At 38.6% G+C, this 21,452-nt stretch overlaps 2 protein-coding genes across 10 annotated transcripts in view; one reads left to right on the forward strand and one right to left on the reverse strand.

Moving 5' to 3' along the window:
* Positions 1–10,041: 10,041 nt before the first annotated feature.
* On the forward strand, positions 10,042–15,033 carry LOC138711266 (tripartite motif-containing protein 3-like). 3 transcript variants are annotated; one of them, XM_069842700.1, is made up of 3 exons: positions 10,042–10,656; positions 11,255–11,430; positions 14,849–15,033. In XM_069842700.1, exons 1-3 carry the CDS (start codon positions 10,602–10,604, stop codon positions 14,909–14,911), a joined length of 294 nt encoding a protein of 97 aa, XP_069698801.1. In that variant the 5' UTR covers positions 10,042–10,601; the 3' UTR covers positions 14,912–15,033. The 3 variants fall into 3 exon arrangements, 2 of the variants coding, with proteins under 2 accessions (XP_069698801.1, XP_069698802.1); XR_011335369.1 differs by lacking the exon at positions 14,849–15,033 and having other exon boundaries at positions 10,042–10,652; positions 11,255–12,252; XM_069842701.1 differs by lacking the exon at positions 14,849–15,033 and having other exon boundaries at positions 11,255–12,252.
* The window catches only part of LOC138711262 (tripartite motif-containing protein 2-like), an 84,394-nt gene continuing 75,710 nt past the window's right edge, over positions 12,769–21,452 (reverse strand). For all 7 annotated transcript variants that reach the window (XM_069842691.1, XM_069842695.1, XM_069842694.1 and 4 more), the window contains 4 exons: positions 20,747–20,985; positions 16,429–16,604; positions 15,028–15,186; positions 12,769–13,627 (listed from right to left, as the gene is read on the reverse strand). In XM_069842691.1, coding sequence (XP_069698792.1) covers positions 13,337–13,627; positions 15,028–15,186; positions 16,429–16,604; positions 20,747–20,985 — 865 coding nt within the window. In that variant the 3' untranslated portion in view covers positions 12,769–13,336. The remainder of the gene's footprint in view (positions 13,628–15,027; positions 15,187–16,428; positions 16,605–20,746; positions 20,986–21,452) is intronic.

Genomic DNA, 21,452 nt, shown 5'->3' on the forward strand with positions numbered 1-21,452 from the left:
CCACGTGCAATAATGGGGTAAGTATGAATATATTTCGTAACTGCTTACCCCATTATTGTACGTGGGTGCTTAATTATACACTAATAATTATCTGTGGTGCCATAGCCCTTGAAAGGCTCAGACAGACCAGCCGGCTGTTGGCCTCACGTTCACATTTCGATAATAATTATACTTTACTGTAACAACAAAACTGAAAGCGTGTTTTGTCATGTTTCACCCACGTTACAAGCTTGGAGGTAAAGGTTGTTTACTACAGACAGGGCCTACTTTCATTCTATATTTTATGGTATAGTAAATAGTTTTGCAACGTGTAGAGACTGGGAAAACAATTTAATAAAATCAATTCGAATCATACTCGTTCATTTTATAGGCAATCTTGCAGGTCGCATTTAAAAGAACCGAGGAATATTAACGTTTTCTTCAGTATATTTGCTAGGACTTCTTGTCATACTACATGACAATTTTGCTTAGGTTATTCTTTTAAGCATTCCTTCTAGGAATATCTCAAGTGTTTTAAATTTAGCGTACATAAGTTTAGATTAAGTTCCTAGCACGTATTTGACGAAATACTAGGTTTTTCCACTTCAGTTTAACTGATTTATGCAAACGAAATTAAGACAGCTGACGATTCTAATGTCAGTTATCACCACGCCCACTTTGTTTTGGGCGCATAAGTTCATTACCGACAGTCGTTCAATTTTCTTCAAACATGGCGGCGCAATGACCACTCTATATCTTTCTCTTTCTAACTCGTTGGTGGATACCCACGGAATCTGGAAGTACGTACCGATACGTGCGGTAACGCTGGTAGTGGCAGGAATGTGAACTGTTTGGAAACACGTACTGAGGTGAGTTTTTTTTCTTACTGTCGGGATATGGCGAGAGGGTTAAGACGATTACTTACATATTTGTTGACATTAACTTGGACGGTCAACATGGACACGGAGCATTTGATTTGTGTTGTGGAATGTTGCGGTATGCAACGGATGATAACAAATACCCTGCGTACGACTTGCCCGCGCAAAACACAGTTCGAAAGAGATTATGGTAGCACACAGACCGTACAGACCTCCATCTGTTGCTACGACGTTCAAATTATACCGTACACGTTCTCAAGTACAGAGGAGTTCGCATCGAGTGCTGATCGGAGAAGCATCTTATCGAACAGTGCTCAGCCCTGTTTTATGTTTACGTAGTTGCGTAGTTTTTTCAAGTTATATTTAGTGGAGTTATATTATTATCTAACAGTTTAACGACATTGTGTGGTGTTTGTTTAAGTGATCACTTATTTCTTTATCATTTTGTGTTACATGCGCGATCATAATCGAGTGATTGTGTAGTAATTACTTTAGCTTGGCTCTCAGAGCCAAGCGTGGTGCCTGTTAAAATGACTCAAAATACTGAAGACTGGTGTCTAATCGAAAATCAACCTGGTGTATTTAACATAGTGACTTCAAATACGATAACAACCACAACATCTTTAACAAGTAGTAGTACTCCTACATCTACAATGACTACATTATGTGATCCTACTCGTGTACCCAATTCAACTAGCAAACAAGTTAATCCCGCGGAAAACGCAACTTCAAGTAAAAGTAAAGTAAGAGATCATGTCATTAAGAAACAGAAACTAAATACGGACAAAGTCAAACCAAATTCTTCAGTTTCCGATACACAAACAACATTATCTCATGAAACATTAATTCATCCGGATATCAAATTACAAAATGTTTTTGATCCTCTTGTCCATGAAATGGATACCGACATATCACCACCAAACCAAAATAATCCTCAAGTAGGGAACCAAAAAGAAAACAACAAAACAGATATTCCTAGACCCAAATCAACTCGAATGCCACCAATTATTGTGAAGAATATCCCAGCCGGAAATTTCTTTGCAAATAATAAAAAACTGCAGTCACTACTTAGCCAGCCACTGAAAATCACATACTGTGCTGAAGGAATGAAATATTTAACTAGTTGCCGCGCTGACTATGACAAGTTATATAATATCTTGCAAACTGAAAACCTTCAGTTTTATTCTCATGAACCTCGTGAAACTAAATTCCTACAAGTAGTACTGAAAGGACTTCCAGCTTTTGTAGAATCTGCCACTCTCAAAACAGAACTTGAACTCTTAGATTTTCAAATAGAACACATTCGTCAAATTACTGTTCCTTGCTACGACACTGATGGCATACCGACACGACGTCCCATCCCCATCTGGATACTTACACTTCCAAATAATGAACACTCCCGAACCATATACCAATTGCAAGATATTAACAATCATATCATAAAAATCGAGTCATATAGACTTCGTCCGCATATTACACAATGTCATAAGTGTCAGGGTTTTGATCACACTTCACGTCGATGTAATTTACCTACTCGATGTGTTAAATGCGGAAAAAATGACTTATTCGCCGATTGTCCTCTGAAAGGCCCTGTACATATCCCTAAATGTGCAAATTGTGACGGTGCACATACTGCCAGCTACAGCCAGTGCCCCGTTCAACTAAAGAAGAAAGCGGAACTTCAAGAGAAGATGAGGAACAGGAGAATTCTTTCCGAAGAACGTTCTACACCACCAACATGGAAACACAGTGACTTTCCTCTACTTGCTAATCCTGGCAACACCAAAGCTTTCCAGTCAACATTTAATTCTCCAAGTGCAACATCAACATCATCAGAATCAATATCAGACTCCTTCAAATATATTGTTAACATCTTACGCTCACTGAACATTCAACATACAATTCAGCTAATCCGCACAACTTTTCATAAAATCCAAAATGCAAATGACTCAATATCCAAGGTCATAATATTCATTGAAGGTTTCATTAATCTTTTCAATTTACAACAATCCATAAATGATCCCTAAATGCTTTCCAAACACAGAGGTCTAAACATCTTAAATTTCAATGCCAATGGAATAATCCACCAGACTTGCGAACTACAAGCCTTGCTCCTTAATTATGATATTGACCTCGCATGTATTAGTGAAACTCATCTAAAACCCACTATAAAATTTCGTGTAGGAAACTATACTGTTATCCGTACAGATAGAAACAACCGACCTGGAGGAGGAACTGCTATACTCATTAAAAGCTCCATACCATATCGAACAGTCATACTACCGATTTTTCAGAATCTTGAAGCCACTGGTGTATTCATCCAGCTTGAAGGAACAGAAATACTCATAGCATCTGTTTATTACCCGCCATACGCTCAACTCAATGAAAACGACCTGACCCTGCTTATCACACATCACAAACATTTCATTTTCTGTGGTGATCTCAATGCAAAACATAAATCATGGAATTCTAGACTGAATACTCCGAAAGGTGAAACCTTGTTATTACATTCCAATAAATTTCATTACTCAATTACAGGACCAAAAGCACCTACAAGATTTCCCTGGATAACCACTCATCATCCAGATGTACTTGATATTTGTTTATGTAACACAGAATACTCCCCGGTCCAACAAATCTGCTTAAACGCTCTTGACTCCGATCATATTCCAGTGCTTCTGATTTTCAAGGCCCCTTTCCATATGATATCAGATCAATCTTCTACAGAGAAAGTTACAGATTGGAATGGCTTCACAAAACGCTTGCACCAAATCATCCCAGGCAAACTACCGACTTTAAGAACTTCTGAAATAGAAACTGCTATACAAATATTTTCTGACACTATCATAGACACATTCGATGAAACGTCCTCCACATTGACTTTTGAGAAATCAGATAACGCTTATGGTAAAAATGAACTAAAATATCTGCTTAAAGCCAAAAACCAAGCTCGAAAACGGTGGCAGCTTTATGCGGATCCTCAAGCAAAAAGAGCTTTTTATCGGTATCAACGTGCTATCCGAAGAAAATATGAGATTTACAAAATCAATAAGTTTGCCGACACAGTGGAAAACATAAAGCCTACAGGAAAAACCTTTTGGTCGTTTACAAAACGAATGTTAGGGAAAACTATCACAAAAAATTCAACACCTATTAAAGACTCAAGTGGTACATTTAATTATGATCCTATTGATAGGCTTGAAGCTCTTGCAAACTCCTTTCAAAACCGATTCTCCTCCCATCATCACTCTTCACTTCAAGACTTTTCAACAACAATATCGCAACATGTACAGTCCATATTACATCACCCTGAACCCGGAAATGCACCTCAAGTACGACCACAAGAAATCAAGATCATAATTCGAAATCTAGCACCGAAGAAGACACCTGGTCCGGATAAAATCACACCAGCCATACTGAAGAAATTACCAAAAAGAGCCATAACATATTTAACGAAGATATTCAACTCATGTCTACATCATAATTATTTTCCAACAGCATGGAAGACAGCACATATTATACCAATAGTTAAACCAGGAAAAGATCCAACATTACCCCAAAGTTATAGACCAATCAGCCTAACCAACTTCCTTGGAAAAATTTTTGAACGTATCATTCTGGCACGACTAAAGCCATATTTAACTGCACCAGATGTCATCCACCATGAACAGTTTGGATTTAAATCCCACCATAGTCCCAGAGAAGCACTTCACAGATTAACAACATCCGTTCAAAGAGGATTTCAACTTGGACAATATACAGTAGCTACATTTATCGACATTCAGCAAGCTTTTGATACTGTTTGGCACACTGGTTTATTATATAAACTTCACAAACTTAACATTCCTATAAATTATATTCAACTTATCGCCAGCTACCTTACAGATAGAACTTTTCGTGTTCAAAACGGACGCTGTCTCTCAAACGCTCACGTCATAACAGCAGGAGTTCCTCAAGGATCAGTTTTAAGCCCAACACTGTACTGTGCATATGTCCGTGATATACCAATTCATCCAAAATGTAAACTTACACTATACGCTGATGATACTGTTATTTATACGAAGCATATAAACATTCATTTTGCTTGTCTACAAATGCAGGAAGCCTTAAATATTATTACCCAATGGTCCACAAAATGGCGTCTTAAGATAAATGGTTCCAAGTCGCAAGCAGTTGTTTTCACAAGAAGATTTCCGCGGCAATCACAGCCCTTAACCATTCAAAATGAAAATATACCTTTCACAACTACCGTCAAGTATCTTGGAGTTTTTCTTGATAAGAGACTTACTTTTAAACATCACGTCTCACATATTCGTGAGAAGGCCTTCCAACGATATATGCTTCTTTACTCATTTTTCAAGAGCTGTACATCTTTCAATGTCAAAATCATGTTGTACAAAGTTTTAATTCGATCCTACATGACATTCTGTTGTGAAATATGGGCTCAAGCAAACCCGCGACATCTTCAACGACTGGACGGACTTCAACGAGCCATCTGTCGAACCATCACTGGAGCGGACTATCTCATCCGAAATAGCCAACTGTACGACGATATTGGCATACTGTACTTCTCAGCTTATATCAAGATTCTTCGTACAAAATTTCTAGCATCCCTCCACAACCATCCAAATCCACTAATAAGTAAAAATATACCGGTTCCTCTTACATGACATTATCAATATGCTCAATCTGCTATTGGTAGAGTTACGTTGCCTTGAATTCTTTTAATTTCTAACTTGTCATATGATCTCCTTCACTTCTTTTAAAAGGAAAGGGTCAATTTCGACCTGGTACTTATGAAGAAACAATCAATGGAAAAAAAAAGTTCAGATTGAACGCCTTGATTAATATGCAACTTCTCTGGCATAAAAGCTGAAACTCGCTTCAAATCGCTGACTCACAACAGTGACATCATGACACACTTTGAAATGAACATCCAGTATTACCATCACCGTAGGCAACACGGGAGCGAGCCAGTGGCCACGCAGGCTACCCATCCGCGCAGCCACCTTGGAATCCATCACAGAAACACGCACCGTCTGAACGTCTTTGGTCTGAACTAAGCTTTAGTGTAGGACTTTAGTTGTTTTCCACTCACGGTTTAGTTTATTTTTGACCATGAGTGTTGGCAACAGATGAAACAGCAGATGATTGTCCAATTTGAACTGTGAAAAGAGCATGCTCCGTGAGAATAATCATCACCATAGCCAACACGGGAGCGACCAAGTGAACATGCAGGGTAGCCATCAGCGCAGCCACCTTTGAATCCAGCATCGTCTGAACCGAGCTTAAGTAGCAATTAATTTACCTTAAAAATAAGAAGAAAATATTCTTAATCTTTACGTAATTTTTTTTTTTGGTCCTATACTGGGTGTTCAGTTCAAAATGTGTCATGGCTCGCTGTATGTCGTCATGTGGCTAGTCGATGAATCTAGAAAATTCAGTCTTCCTACACTTCCGCAGAGGCGTATTACCTAAATGCGAGAGAAGTTGCCTAGCAAGTACGGCGTTCATTCTGAAGATTACTTACCGATACGTACGGTAACGCCAGTAGTGGCAAGATTGTGAACTGTTTGGAAACACGTACTGAAGTCAGTTTTTTTCTTACTGTCGGGATATGGGGAGAGGGTTAAGACGATTACTCACGTATTTGTTGACATTAACTTGGACGGTCAACATGGACACGGAACATTTTGATTTGTGTTGTGGAATGTTGTCGTACGCAATCGATGATAACAAATACCCTGCGTACGACTTGCCCGCGCAAAACACAGTTCGAAAGAGGTTATGGTAGCACACAGACTTTACAGACCGCCATCTGTTGCTACGACATTCAAGTTATACCGTACACGTTCTCAAGTTCATATTGAACGCCTGATTGATAGGCAACTTCTCTGACATAAAAGCTGAAACTCGCTTCAAATCGCTGACTCAACAGTGACGTCATGACACACTTTGAAATGAACACCCAGTAGAATAAAGTCCGGTTCAGACGGTGCGTGTTTCTGTGATGGATTCCAAGGTGTCTGCGCGGATGGGTCTCCTGCGTGGTCACTCACCGGAAGTAATGCACTCTGGTGGCTCCGTGGATGGCTAGCTTGCTGGATTTCGAGGGTAGGTTCCTTGCTATTTTTCGTTTTGATGGTTTGCAGGCTGGAAACCAAAGATGATCATATAATATCACCACCGAAACCATGTCGCCATGTTCGCTGTTTTCCAACTAAACCTGTTTTTTCTATATTCTCTAGTTTCTAATAAACAACAATTAAATATCGGACTTTAGCTGTTTTGCACTTATGGTTTAATTACTTTATTACGACATTTACTACTGTTAATGTAGGACTTTAGTTGTTTTCCACTCACGGTTTAGTTTCTTTCTGATCATGAGTGTTGGCAACTGATGATGCAGCAGATGATTTTCCAATTTGAACTGTGAACAACTACCATCACCATAGGCAACAGGGGAGCCAGCCAGTCAGCACGCAGGCTACACATCCGCGCAGCCGCCTTGGAATCCATCACAGAAACACGCACCGTCTGAACTTGGTCTGAACCAGGCTTAAGTCTGTTACGGTAACAACTCAACTGAGTGCGCTTCTTGTATAATGGCAAATTGACTTAATATAAAAGTGTCAACATACATGTTGAACTTGGAGTCAGGTCACAAAGGGAAAAATACTGGAGGAGAGGGATTCGATCGTTGCTGTGGATTGAACTTCGGCGTAGCTCAATGGGTAGAGCACTTGGTACGGAGAACCACGAACCCGGGTTCGATCCCTGGCGCCGGAGTGAATTTTTCTCCTCTAATATTGTTACCGTAACAGACGTAGGTGTTCTGTAGGACCAAAAAAATTAATCTTTACGTAGACTTTGAGCAACAGTGCATATTACTGTGGAATCCCGGCCACCAAGGCACTCAACTGAGTGCGCTCCTTGTATAATGGCAATTGACTTAATGTAAAAAAGTCAACATACATGTCGAAGTTCACACCTGTGGAGTAACGGTCAGCGCGTCTGGCCGCGAAACCAGGTGGCCCGGGTTCGATTCCCGGTCGGAGCAAGTTACCTGGTTGAGGTTATTTCCGGGGTTTTCCCTCAACCCAATATGAGCAAATGCTGGGTAACTTTCGGTGCTGGACCCCGCACTCATTTCACCGGCATTATCACCTTCATCACATTCAGATGTTAAATAATCTTTGATGTTGATAAAGCGTCGTAAAATAACCTACTAAAATAAAAAAAAATACATGTTGAATTTGGAGTCAGGCCACAAAGAGAGAAGGACTGGAGTGGGATTCGATCCGTTGCTGTGGATTGAACTTCGGCATAGCTATATGGTTAGAGCGCTTGGTATGTAGAACCAAGGAGCCGGGTTCGATCCCTGGCGCCGGAGCGAATTTTTCTCCTCCAATATTAATTGCCAACTTCTGACTTCAGTGATTGAATTCCGTTTACATTTCTAATTTACATTGTTTAAAATAAAACACTGCATTTTCATCATAGGAATGAAGAAACCTTTTATAAATAATATTTAAAGGTTTATAAAACTCATCAGGATCTTTAATGGCCCACTCCCCAGAGCACATTCTCCAAACATGTTTGATTATGAAATCTTTACTTTACTTACGGAAATACGTCTCAATTCGAAAACTTGTCAGTTATTAAAAGCTACCGGTAGTTGGGAAATTGAATAGTAATTAAATTTTTTTATATCGAAGTTGATTTGTACGTATTTTTATTCGCTCTGATCCGTAATAAAGTTTCATTTTAATTTGACATGATTTGTCTTATGACTTTGAATACATTTTATTAATTTTCCACAAACCTCGAGGTCAACGGGGAACATGTAAGCCATGTGATGGTGAAGACCGCTGCTGCTCTATATCAGTCAGTGGCGGCTCGTAGCTGAAAATGAGTGTGTGCTACAATATGGGAAATTTACTTTTAAAATGTCGTTAAAATTTGGTTGATCTACTCGCTAGTGGAGTAGTATGAAATCAACGAGTTAGAAAGAGAAGACTATAGAGTGGCCATTTTGTCCTGTACAGCGCTCTTTGCGGTGCCACCGCGAAACACGGCAGTTCTGAGCTAAGCGCCCACCTTTGTAAAAATTCTTCTGCTTACAATGTTGTATAACGGACATAAGAAGTACAAAAAAACGAAGAAAAAACATGCCTGTTGTGTGTGCTGCATATAACTGCAATGTCAAAAGGAAAAAGACAACTGATATATCATATTTAATGTAAATTTTATGAAGTTAAGTCCATAGTTTTGTTAATTAGCAGCATTTTTTTCATGCATAAATGTGTAACAACGCCCGGCATAAACAAAATAAATGGTTCACTGGTAATGTAGTTAAACTAAATACGGATAAAACCAATACAATTCCGTTTCAGATCCAGTGAAAAGCAAATAGCAATACAATATTAAAACTGTATTTCGACACCGGCATCCTTTATTTCTGCTCCTTCTGTCCTTACTGCTTATACAAGAAGACGATGAGCTGTAGCTTATAAGAAGTAGGCCTATTTCGAAGATAAACGATTAATCAAATAAATGGTTCACTAGTAATAAAGTTAAACTAAATACGGATAAAACCGCTACAATTCGGTTTCAAACCTAGTAATAGCAATGAAATATTAAAATTGTATTTCGACACTCGCATTCAAAATAACGCAAAACTCTGGGGTAGATCGTATTGTTCTTAGTATTTTGACTGGAAGGACATGAAAGAACATAATTGAGCACCCACGTGCAATAATGGGGTAAGTATGAATATATTTCGTAACTACTTACCCCATTATTGTACGTGGGTGCTCAATTATACACTAATAATTATCTGTGGTGCCACAGCCCTTGAAAGGCTCAGACAGACCAGCCGGCTGTTGGCCTCACGTTCACATTTCAATAATAATTATACTTTACTGTAACAAAAAAACTGAAAGCGTGTTTTGTCATGTTTCACCCACGTTACAAGCTTGGAGGAAAAGGTTGTTTACTACAGATAGGGCCTACTTTCATTCTATATCTTATGGTATAGTAAATAGATTTGCAACGTGTAAGACTGGGAAAACAATTTAATAAAATCATCCGAATCATACTCGTTCATTTTATAGGCAATCTTGCAGGTTGCATTTAAAAGAACCTAGGAATATTAACATTTTCTTCAGTATATTTGAGGGAACCTAGACAAACCCAGCAAATCAACTGCAGAACTAGAGGCAGATGATGTGGATGAATTATTATTTTAATTAAGATTGGTAAGAAAATTGCGTTAATATTTGCTTTCATTTGTATATAGATATATTAAGTGGGTCTTATTATGTTTTTTATTTTAACGGATTATGACGGATTTCCAGGTGTTAGACTGACAGGGATACAAGTTATGTGTTGGGAACACTGATTAACAGATTCTGCAGCATGAATTTCATACAACGAGTTAGAAAGAGAAAGATATAGAGTGGTCATTGCGCCGCCATGTTTGAAGAAAATTGAACGACCGTCGGTAATGAACTTATGCAAAGTGGGCGTGGTGATAACTGACATTAGAACGTTGAGATGGGCAGGGCATGTAGCACGTATGGGCGAATACAGAAATGCATATAGAGTGTTAGTTGGGAGGCCAGAGGGGAAAAGACCTTTGGGGAGGCCGAGACGTAGATGGGAAGATAATATTAAAATGGATTTGAGGGAGGTGGGATATGATGGTAGAGACTGCATTAATCTTGCTCAGGATAGGGACCAATGGCGGGCTTATGTGAGGGTGGCAATGAACCTCCGGGTTCCTTAAAGCCAGTAAGTAAGTAAATGTATTACATTGTATAAAATATTATTGTTATTAAGGTATTAATTCTGTACATATTTCATATTTGTATTTTATATGTATTGCATTTATATTTAAACGTAAGAATTGGACATGTTCTTTATTCTATGCTATAAAGCAAATGTAAGAATATTATGGAACGAATAAATCTATCTGTCTGTCTGTCTGTCTGTTCTTTTTGATAGCATGATAGACTTGCCGATGGAGTATGAAAGTCATTTTTGACGTGTATTTATGCTATGAACTGTTGAATTAGTTGCAAAGTTTTCACGTTTACATATGTGGAAGATTATTAATGAAAAAATATACTGACAAGCCGTGGACTTTATTTGTAGTTTTTTTTTAAATAGTCCTACACAATTCCCTAGATTTGGCAGCTGCTAGTATTCTAATTACTGTGAAGGATGGTACTTCAGATCATCTTCAGTAGGTTAGTTGATAGTCATAATCGAAGATGTATTGATTTGATTGGTAACATTACAAACCTGACGAAATAAATACGAAAATTGCTTCTGAAACAGGAACGAGAAGCATGAACATTTCCTTCATAATCCTTGCTGTGTGTGTTGAACAGACAAGTGGAACCATTGCATCCACGTGTTCAGTGCAGAGGGCAAGTACCTGCGGCAACTCGGACGGAAGGGCCATGCCAGTGGGTGCTTCCACTCACCCGAAGGCATTGCATCTGGACCAGGCATCAGCGAGAAGACTTCCCTGTACGTGTGCGACACGGGGAACGACAGGGTGCAGGTGAGCCGTGTGGGTCAAGTGATCAGGTTAGGTTAGGTTAGGTTAGGTACTTGACATCCCATCATCAGGGCAGATGCTATAAGACCTGAAACTCGAGTAGTCCAGTTTTTGATAAAGGTGATATAGATATATAGGTAACTCGATTGCAACCCATCTATACAAATAATCACTCACTCCTGATTGGTTGTAGATTTTATAAAACGCCGATACGAACGAGTCATTTCAACTCGCTGCTTTTCCTTGTAGCTCACACTGTTATAATGGGAAACCATAGATTACGTCATACGACAAGCGAATGTAAGCTCTCTGCGCAAGGTTCGCTAGATCATATATATGATCTAGGATTTCACTGCTGTTCATTGCGATAAGGAAGTCAGCACACATGCAGACGGGACTTGCAGACGACGCACAAGCTACAGACAATAGCAGTTCCCGATTCTGCGTGCAATGGAACGCGTAACACGAATGAAAGAAAGAAAATATAAATAAGATTATGCTAGTTTATCTTTTTTCTGACGGACATGTTCCAAACATTTGAAAACAGTTGCAGGTCACTCTAGCACAATCATGTGTGACAGTAAAAGGAAGAGCCATTCATTGGAAGACAAAATTAGCCTACATTTATGAAAAAGAAGTCGAGGCAAAAAAAAAATTGAAAGAGGTTCCTAATGAGGAATAGACAAAACTCCAAAATTTTCAGGCGCCTTGAAATTATTCAAACCTGCTTTACAGGGAGCTACTATCTGAAAGCCAGATTTGTATAATACATTTGTTACTGGAGTCACGTTAACAGGAAGCCACAATTTAAATCACACAGAATTTGTGTGCACTGAAAAGTTGGGTTCTGGCATCTTGTCACTTGTCAGCTCATTTGAGTTGTGTGGATATAAAAGAGAAATTGTGACGCTGTTGTGTATAGTTCCTGGGGTAGCTCAGTCGAGAGAGCATTCGTGCACTAAGCGAAGGGTCCCGGGATCGATACCCGGCCCTGGAACAAATTTTTCCTTGAAATTATTCATGTACTGGTATAATACAAAAAGTTAATAATTAAGATATGCTGAAGTCGGAGTTCATGACTGAAGAAAGAATTTAGTAACACATCTAGAGTGTGTAGTGCATTTATATTAAACATTACAATTCTGATAACTTTCTATTGATTAAGATAGATTTGAACAAGCTCGAAGAATCGCTGAGTGCTCCCAGCTCTCTGTGTTTCCGTTAAACTGATCCACACTCATTCGGAAACTACCGTATGTCCAGACCTTGTTTATACGTACTTCTGGGTTTTGCGTAATTTAAATCGTTCCCTTTTAGTTACGTATGAGTACAACCCATATCTTAATGCAGTTCTTAATTTTTTACTGGAATCATCACAACGTGAAAGAAGTAACTCAACAATAACAGCTGTTTGAGCGCCATATTTTAAAGACGCATAATGTACAAGAAGGTGGAAATGTCATTTTTATAGTGTTGTGTTTAACTTCAATTATACTACGAACTGCACAAGCACGAGAGAAGCTTCGGAATAGAACAATGCTTCCTTCTTCTGTTAGCAAGTAAGTCAAGTAACTTGCTGTTACTGGCTAGAAAATCTGCACATTCCCGTTCTTGGAGTTAGTAAGTCAAGTAACTTGCTGTTACTGGCTAGAAAATCTGCACATTCCCATTCTTGGAGTTAGTAAATCAGTAACTTGTTGTCACTGGCTAGAAAATCTGCACATTCCCGTTCTTGGAGTTAGTAAATCAGTAACTTGTTGTTACTGGCTAGAAAATCTGCACATTCCCGTTCTTGGAGTTAGTAAATCAGTAACTTCTTGTCACTGGCTAGAAAATCTGCACATTCCTGTTCTTGGAGTTAGTAATGGCTAGAAAATCTGCACATTCCCGTTCTTGGAGTTAGTAATGGCTAGAAAATCTGCACATTCCCGTTCTTGGAGTCAGTCACAATGATGTCCATGCTGTCAGTCACGGCTATCCCCGACACCCAGGCAAACCTCCCAGCACTGGATCCTCGGCCGCCGAACACTCTCACCAGTGTTCCGTTGGGGCGGAAGATCTGAACCCTTGCATTGCCGCTGTCTCCCACGAGGATGAAGCCAAGGCGGTCGACTGCAATGCACTCTGGCGACCGGAACTGGCCCCGAGCCTCTCCCATCGAACCAAACTCGTTTAGCTTCTCTCCAGACAGAGAGTAAGTCTGCAAACAGAGGCAGGCATATCTCAGACATGGACAGATTATGAAGCTCATCTATGATACCAGGTTTTGGTTTTGGGAGGAAGTTCTACCTTCTTTTCTCTTTTAGTTTTTTTTTCTAAATCCAATTCAGAGTTTTAAAATCTGTTTAAAATCAAAAGTAATAATTCCTACTTATGTGTAATTTATTATTCATAAAATGTTTTTTGTGGTCATATGAATATTAAGCAACAATGCACACAATTCAAGATTAATGTGTCTCAGGTTTTCTGTTTTGTACTTGAAATTTTTTCCACTCAAATTGCATAGTTTTTGTATTTCTGTTCATTCTATGAGCCTGTGTATCTGAATTATATTTGGAACCATAAACTAATATCCAGGTATGGCAATTAAAGACATCCCTGTTATAGGCCATGAAGCCGACATATTTTCTAGATACTCAGCATTAGTAGCAGTAGGGATGAGTCCTCTGTGCGACCTTCCAGCTTGGAGCGAAACATGGAATATAATTATAATAGTATCGAAAATCAATAGTTGCATAAATTATAACTAACACTTTTACACAAGTGGTCATATTTATAATTTTTTCTTTGGCTATTGATCTGTTAGTTGGGGAATGTTAGCATTACAATACATAATCCTTCCATTCCTGAAACATAATCGAGCCATGTAACGCAATGATATTTAAGTGAAATCAGTCCTCCTACACATATTATTAATTTATGTTCGGTTGATGCTTAAACAAGGGAAAGGTATGATCAAGCTTTTGTTCCAAGCACAAACTACTAGACAGGTAGTTGGCAGTGTCCTCTGTAACTGAAACTAGGAAGATGGTAAGATGACCAATTTAAGAATGTCTCGTAACTTCTACCCCACGGTAAATCACAAACTTACTGTGACTCACAATTTCGCGACTTCCCCAGCCTAACTTAACTTTCTTTTATTGGAAGCCATATTCCACATTGTTTGCCCGAGAAACCTGTTCTCTTTCACTGGGTTTCAACCAGTGGCACTGGGTCCATAGTAAGTAAGAAAACCATTCAATGGTTCAATATAATGAGATAAATACATCGCCCTCTGGGAGTCAACTGATAGAAAACTAAATTATTCACACAGAATACTGATTATAAAATTCTATGAAGTCATTTATCAATTTTATTTTATGGACATTAATGCTGGATGAGTAGTACAAAATGACTGAAATGAAGTTATTTTCTTCCATAGCGTGGAAACTGTATAAAACTGGATGAAGTAAACAGAGATAATATAAAAAATGAGCGCAAATAAGTTCAGAAAATAAATATATTGTGAGTATGATCAGAGAATGGAAAACAGCACGAGTAAACAATGGAGAAACTGTAAAGTGAGACTGCAGCTTTGGCAGTGCAAGCTGTGTACAGCACCTTGATGCGCTTATTGCCGAAGTCTGCCACGACGACCTTGTCCTGCGTGACAGCAACGCCGGTGGGCTGGTTGAACTGCGTGCGCTTGGTCTTCTGGCCTGGCAGCGGCTCCAAGATCCCCAGGATCAGCTCCACGCTGCCGTCACTCGGGTCGATAACCTGCGTCACGTGTCAAGAGAATATTCAAGACTTTTTAATAGTAACATTTAAGTTGATCATCACAATTATTACCAACCTATATTACAATAACCATCATCATCATCATCATCATCATCATCATAATCAGACACTGCAATAATCACCACTGTTGCCAACACAATAATGATCATTATTCCACAATAATGACTTAATGTTCTTGTTTGATACATGTGTAGTCTGAATTGAATTTGAATTTTGCTTTGTTTTTATGAATGAAAGACACTGTTTCTAGAATGTATATACAAGGCACTGGCAGAATTTTGAGTTCCTTAAAAATTTTGCCAGTGCCTTCTATATACAAAGCAAAATTCAAATTGAATTCAGACTACCACATGTATCAAACAAGAACATCAAGTCATATCCATCTGTCCACTCATAGAATTACCACAAGTCTTAGAAGTATTTTACATAGAGGCTTAAATATGTATAATAAAATTCCAAGCTCCGTAATAAGTAGTAAACAAAAGAAGTTTAAAAGCATGGTCAACAGGTTGCTGCTGCTGCATCATATACCCTATACTGTAGAGGAATTAATGTCTTCAGACCTTGCATGAAAGTGCCTACTAATGTGTAATTGTGAAGGCATATAGGTCGTTATTGCTGTTATTATTATTATTATTGGTATTATTATTATTATTGGTATTATTATTACTATTATTATTATACTATCTTAGATACAGTTCTTCTTAAATCATGTCAGCAGATGTCCTGCAATAACAGAGCTACAAATTCATAAATATGCCTATAGTATAATCAGAAACTAGATTAAGACTTAGAAATAAGATTGACGAAGCCATGATTTGTAAAGATCTTTATGGTGAAACTACTACTACTTCTACTACTACTACTACTCACCACTCACCATTATCACAATAACAACACCCAACAACTTAATAATTATCGCAATAAACATTACAATAATCACAACCATAAGCAACAATATAATCACTATTCAGCACCACAATAATTATATATCAGCCAACCCAAATTATTATCACCATAAGCATCACAATAATGACCATTACCATCAAAATAACTGTCGCCATCACCACCAGTCATCACTACCATTAGCATCACCATTATTGGTCTATATCACCTTTACAAAAAACTGGACTACTCGAGTTTCAGGTCTTATAGCATCTGCCCTGATGATGGGATGTCAAGTACCTAACTTAACCTGATCACTTGACCCACAATGCTCACCTGCACCCTGTCGTTCCCCGTGTCGCACACGTACAGGGAAGTCTTCTCGCTGATGCCTGGTCCAGATGCAATGCCTTCGGGTGAGTGGAAGCACCCGCTGGCATGGCCCTTCCGTCCGAGTTGCCGCAGGTACTTGCTCTCTGCACTGAACACGTGGATGCAATGGTTCCACTTGTCTGTTCAACACACACCGCAAGGATTATGAAGGAAATGTTCATGCTTCTCGTTCCTGTTTCAGAAGCAATTTTCGTATTTATTTCGTCAGGTTTGTAATGTTACCAATCAGATCAATACATCTTCGATTATGACTATCAACTAACCTACTGAAGATGATCTGAAGTACCATCCTTCACAGTAATTAGAATACTAGCAGCTGCCAAATCTAGGGAATTGTGTAGGACTATTTAAAAAAAACTACAAATAAAGTCCACGGCTTGTCAGTATATTTTTTCATTAATAATCTTCCACATATGTAAACGTGAAAACTTTGTAACTAATTCAACAGTTCATAGCATAAATACACGTCAAAAATGACTTTCATACTCCATCGGCAAGTCTATCATGCTGTCAAAAAGAACAGACAGACAGACAGACAGATTTATTCATTCCATAATATTCTTACATTTGCTTTATAGCATAGAATAAAGAACATGTCCAATTCTTACGTTTAAATATAAATGCAATACATATAAAATACAAATATGAAATATGTACAGAATTAATACCTTAATAACAATAATATTTTATACAATGTAATACGTTTACTTACTTACTTACTGGCTTTAAGGAACCCGGAGGTTCATTGCCGCCCTCACATAAGCCCGCCATTGGTCCCTATCCTGAGCAAGATTAATGCAGTCTCTACCATCATATCCCACCTCCCTCAAATCTATTTTAATATTATCTTCCCATCTACGGCTCGGCCTCCCCAAAGGTCTTTTCCCCTCTGGCCTCCCAACTAACACTCTATATGCATTTCTGTATTCGCCCATACGTGCTACATGCCCTGCCCATCTCAAACGTCTGGATTTAATGTTCCTAATTATGTCAGGTGAAGTATACAATGCGTGCTGCTCTGCGTTGTGTAACTTTCTCCATTCCCCTGTAACTTCATCCCTCTTAGCCCCAAATATTTTCCTAAGTACACAATGTAATATGTTTACCATTTAATAGTATTAAAATATTTACACAGTACTGTGAAATGTCAAGAATTCATCTACAGAATAGAAAGTGTGAGATATTAAGTAACTTTTTAGTTTTACCTTAAATAATGCAGGGTTTTGGCTATGATTCTTAATGTCTTCAGGAAGACTATTGAACATTTTTATTGCCATGTAACGTACTCCCCTTTGATAGCATGATAAGCATTCTTTCTGCGGGTATTTATATTATGTATGGCTGAGTTAGTTGGAAAATTTTCTTTATTACACAAGAGGAAATTAAATAAATTTTATTATAGAGTACGGTATGTATTGATTTGTTAAGGTTAGAATCTCTAATTTTTTTAAAAATAATCTACATGATTCTCTAGCCTTTGCTCCAACTATTATTCTAATGGCTCTTTTTTGTAATAAGAATATATTTTTATTATCTACAGAATTTCCCCAAAATATTATTCCGTAGGACATAATGGAATGGAAATAGGCAAAATATATTGTCTTTAAGACACTGCTGTTTAGGAATTGTTGTAACGACCTAATTGCGAAGCATGCTGAGCTAAGTTTGGGGGTTATTTCTTTGATACGATTTTTCCAATTTACTGTATTATTAATATGCAAACCAAGAAATTTGGTTGTTGATGTTTCTAGTAGAGGTATATTGTTGATAGTTGTGTCCAATGTTTCACAGATTAAAATTTGAAGTGGTTTTAAATTGAATTATGTTAGTTTTATTAATGTTTAATGCTAGTTTATTGGTTGTAAACCAGTCATAAATTTTAAGGAGAATTATTTCTGTTTTATATTTGAATGTGGCAAAGTTCTTGTACGTAATTATGATACTTGTGTCATCTGCAAATAGTGTAGGATAACCTATTCCTTTTATTATGGGGCCAAGGTCATTTATAAAAATTAGAAAAAAAGAGACCCTAATATAGATCCATAGGAGTGCGTTACATGGTAGTAAAATTTTTCAATAGCCTCCCTATGGATATAAAAAATGAAACTCAAAACATAAGATTATTTAGGGCCAAATTAAAGAAGTACCTAATTTCTCACGCCTTCTATTCTGTAGGTGAATTCATGACATTCAATAACACTTCATGAAATTGATACTAAAACTTTGTGTTGTACTAGTAGACTATATTGTAAACCTCTTCTATATATATTTAAACTAGACTGTGACTATAAATTAACACTTCATAGTACTATTAAGATTTTTTTTTTTTTTTTTTCCCGTTTGACTTGTTCCATATTGTAGCTGTGAAGCAATGTACGAATACCATGGAATGTTAATAAATACAATACAATACAATACAATACAATACAATACAATACAATACAATACAATACAATACAATACAATACAATACAATACAATACAATACAATACAATACAATACAATACAATACCAGTATTTCATGTTATTCGTTCTTCCTACTGGAATGTAATTACTATAACTGTGATTTTTGGCAATTGTTCTCATGACAGTGTGATCGGTTTTGCTTTTTGCCGGACTGTTCTGCCTATAGGCGAGCGTGCCACTCATTAGCCGGTTAGCCAGGTCTTTGTGATTGGCGGGAGGGTAAAACAATAAAACAAACAACCATACAACAATACACAAACAAATTTAAGAGGCTCATTGCTTACCAAATTTTCAAATGAGGTGTTGAAACTGCCAGCCTTCATTCTCCACACATTTTTCGCATCTCTTTAGAAAATTATTCATCACATTTTCCAGAATCCACTCACAAAATGTGCGCCTACGTACAGGCTGAAGAGCATGTGCCACAGTTATTTTATACAGCTTGAAGTGCAATAATTTAGTTGCCTTTTGCCTTTTGCACAGACCCATATGAAAATCCCAATTGTGCAAGATGACGAGATTTTCTAGGAGAATTTTGTAAACGATTACGAATGTCATGTAATCTTTGTTCGGTGAGAACCCTACGCTGCCTTTTTGGTTTCCTGAGGCTGGACACTTCCAGTTTCCTGAAATTTATGATAAAGATTATGGACTGTTTACGATCTGGAGTGTTTACAATCGGGAATCTATCTTGAAATATCTTCGAACTTCACGAGCCGACTGAGGTAACACATATGAATCATAAATAATGACAGGCTCTGCTGTTGTAAACTCACGAGGCATAATACACTTTATGTATACTGTCCAATTAAGAAACGAACACAACACACACCTGGGAACAGCTGTGCTGCGACATTCAGTAAGGTCAACAAGTAAGCAAGCAGGCTTGCGACTCCCTCCAGTGCGCGGGGTTCGCTCATAGGAAGAACCCTGCGCTGCGGGGAAAGCGTAACTGATCGCACCGTACTGTGTTAACTTCTTGTTAATAAATCCTCCCAAATATGTAGCAGTTTTCATAAGATTTCTTAAATGAAATGTTGATGTGAGAATGAAAGGAAGGAAAATCCTGATAACACCTTGCTCTACCCAAACTGCTCTGCAGGAGATTCTGGCCTGCATATTGGACAAACATCTACTACGATTCTTTCTTCGAAATGTGTGAAAAGGATGAAACTGTGGATGAAAAATCATCTGTCTGTGTGATGCTCTTCACACTGGACAAATACTGGCCTACAAAAACACAAAGGACAGTTTTATAAACATGCAAATCTAGTCTTTCAGGTAAAGCTCCCTGTAAAGCAGATTTGAATAATTTCAAGGAAAAATTGTTCCGGGGAACTGAGCTACCCGGGAACTCCACCCGACACCGTCTCAACTGTTCCCTTTATATCCACATGACTCGCGTGGGCTGACGAAACGCCAGAGACCCACATCGAATTTTTCCTTGAAACAATTCAAATCTGCTTTACAGGGAGTTTTACCTGAAAGACTAGATTTGCATAATATATACGTCACTGTGTACGTTAACAGAAAACCACGATTCCAAGTCACACAGAGATTGTGTGCACTCGATGTGGGTCTCTGGCGTTTCGTCAGCCCACGCGAGTTGTGTGGATATAAAGGGAAAAGTTGAGACGGTGTCGGGTGGAGTTTCCGGGTAGCTCAGTGGTAGAGCGCTGGTACGTTCAACCAGAGGTCCCGGGATCGATACCCGGCCCCGGAACAATTTTTCCTTGAAATTATTCAAGTTTTATAAACAGTTGAGCATTGAACAAAAAGCTCTGTGGTTCTCACCGGTGACGTAGACTTCGCGGCTCGTCTTGCAGAAGGCGATGCCGTGCGGGTAGAGCATGCTGGGCGCGGTCAGCTGGGTCACCAGCTTCATCTTGCTGCGGTCAATGACGAGCACCTGCCGGCTGTCCGTGCCCGCGATGTACATGAACACCCCATCGTCCCAGGGTGCCACCCCCACCCCAGAGGGGCGCTGCATCACGGAGCGACCCAGGTTGATGCGGGGCGTGAACGAGCGCGACCTGCAGGCAGACCAGAGCCTCTGAATTTCCATGGAGCGTCTTTGTTCGTATTTGCTAAACATTTTAGAGCACTGCAGATAACAGTCTACAAATTAAACTCACTACAAATATCTTATAAATGAGATTATTGTCTTCAAACTCACAGATAACACACATCAGATGCTCTTCTTTCTCATTGTTATCAGCTTGCATCATTTACCGCTGATAGCGCCACATACAAACATTGTTGCCACTAATTATTGAATGACCCATGTATAATACATAGGTTGGATAAAAAGTAATGGCAACACTGCTGTCACGTGACGATGGTGCGTTCGAGAGTTGCCAGCTGTGTGGACATGAACAAGGACTGTTAGATGAGTTAGTGCAGTACTCTGTCAATCTACTGCAGTGTGTAGAACGTTGACTTTCATAGGGATAGTGCGAGCGCCCTAAAACCACGTTTACAAAACTAGAGCAACGTTTCT

Source organism: Periplaneta americana, chromosome 12 (genome assembly GCF_040183065.1).
Source record: "Periplaneta americana isolate PAMFEO1 chromosome 12, P.americana_PAMFEO1_priV1, whole genome shotgun sequence".
NCBI lineage: Eukaryota > Metazoa > Arthropoda > Insecta > Blattodea > Blattidae > Periplaneta > Periplaneta americana.

Bases quoted from the DNA above. Each gene is read 5' to 3' on its own strand.
- LOC138711266 (XM_069842700.1), top strand. From the start codon at position 10,602: ATGGCGGGCTTATGTGAGGGTGGCAATGAACCTCCGGGTTCCTTAAAG. The intron at 10,657-11,254 runs GTAAGTAAATGT...TGTGTTGAACAG, and splicing joins GGGTTCCTTAAAGCCAGTAA to ACAAGTGGAACCATTGCATC. The intron at 11,431-14,848 runs GTGAGCCGTGTG...TTTCTTCCATAG, and splicing joins CGGGGAACGACAGGGTGCAG to CGTGGAAACTGTATAAAACT.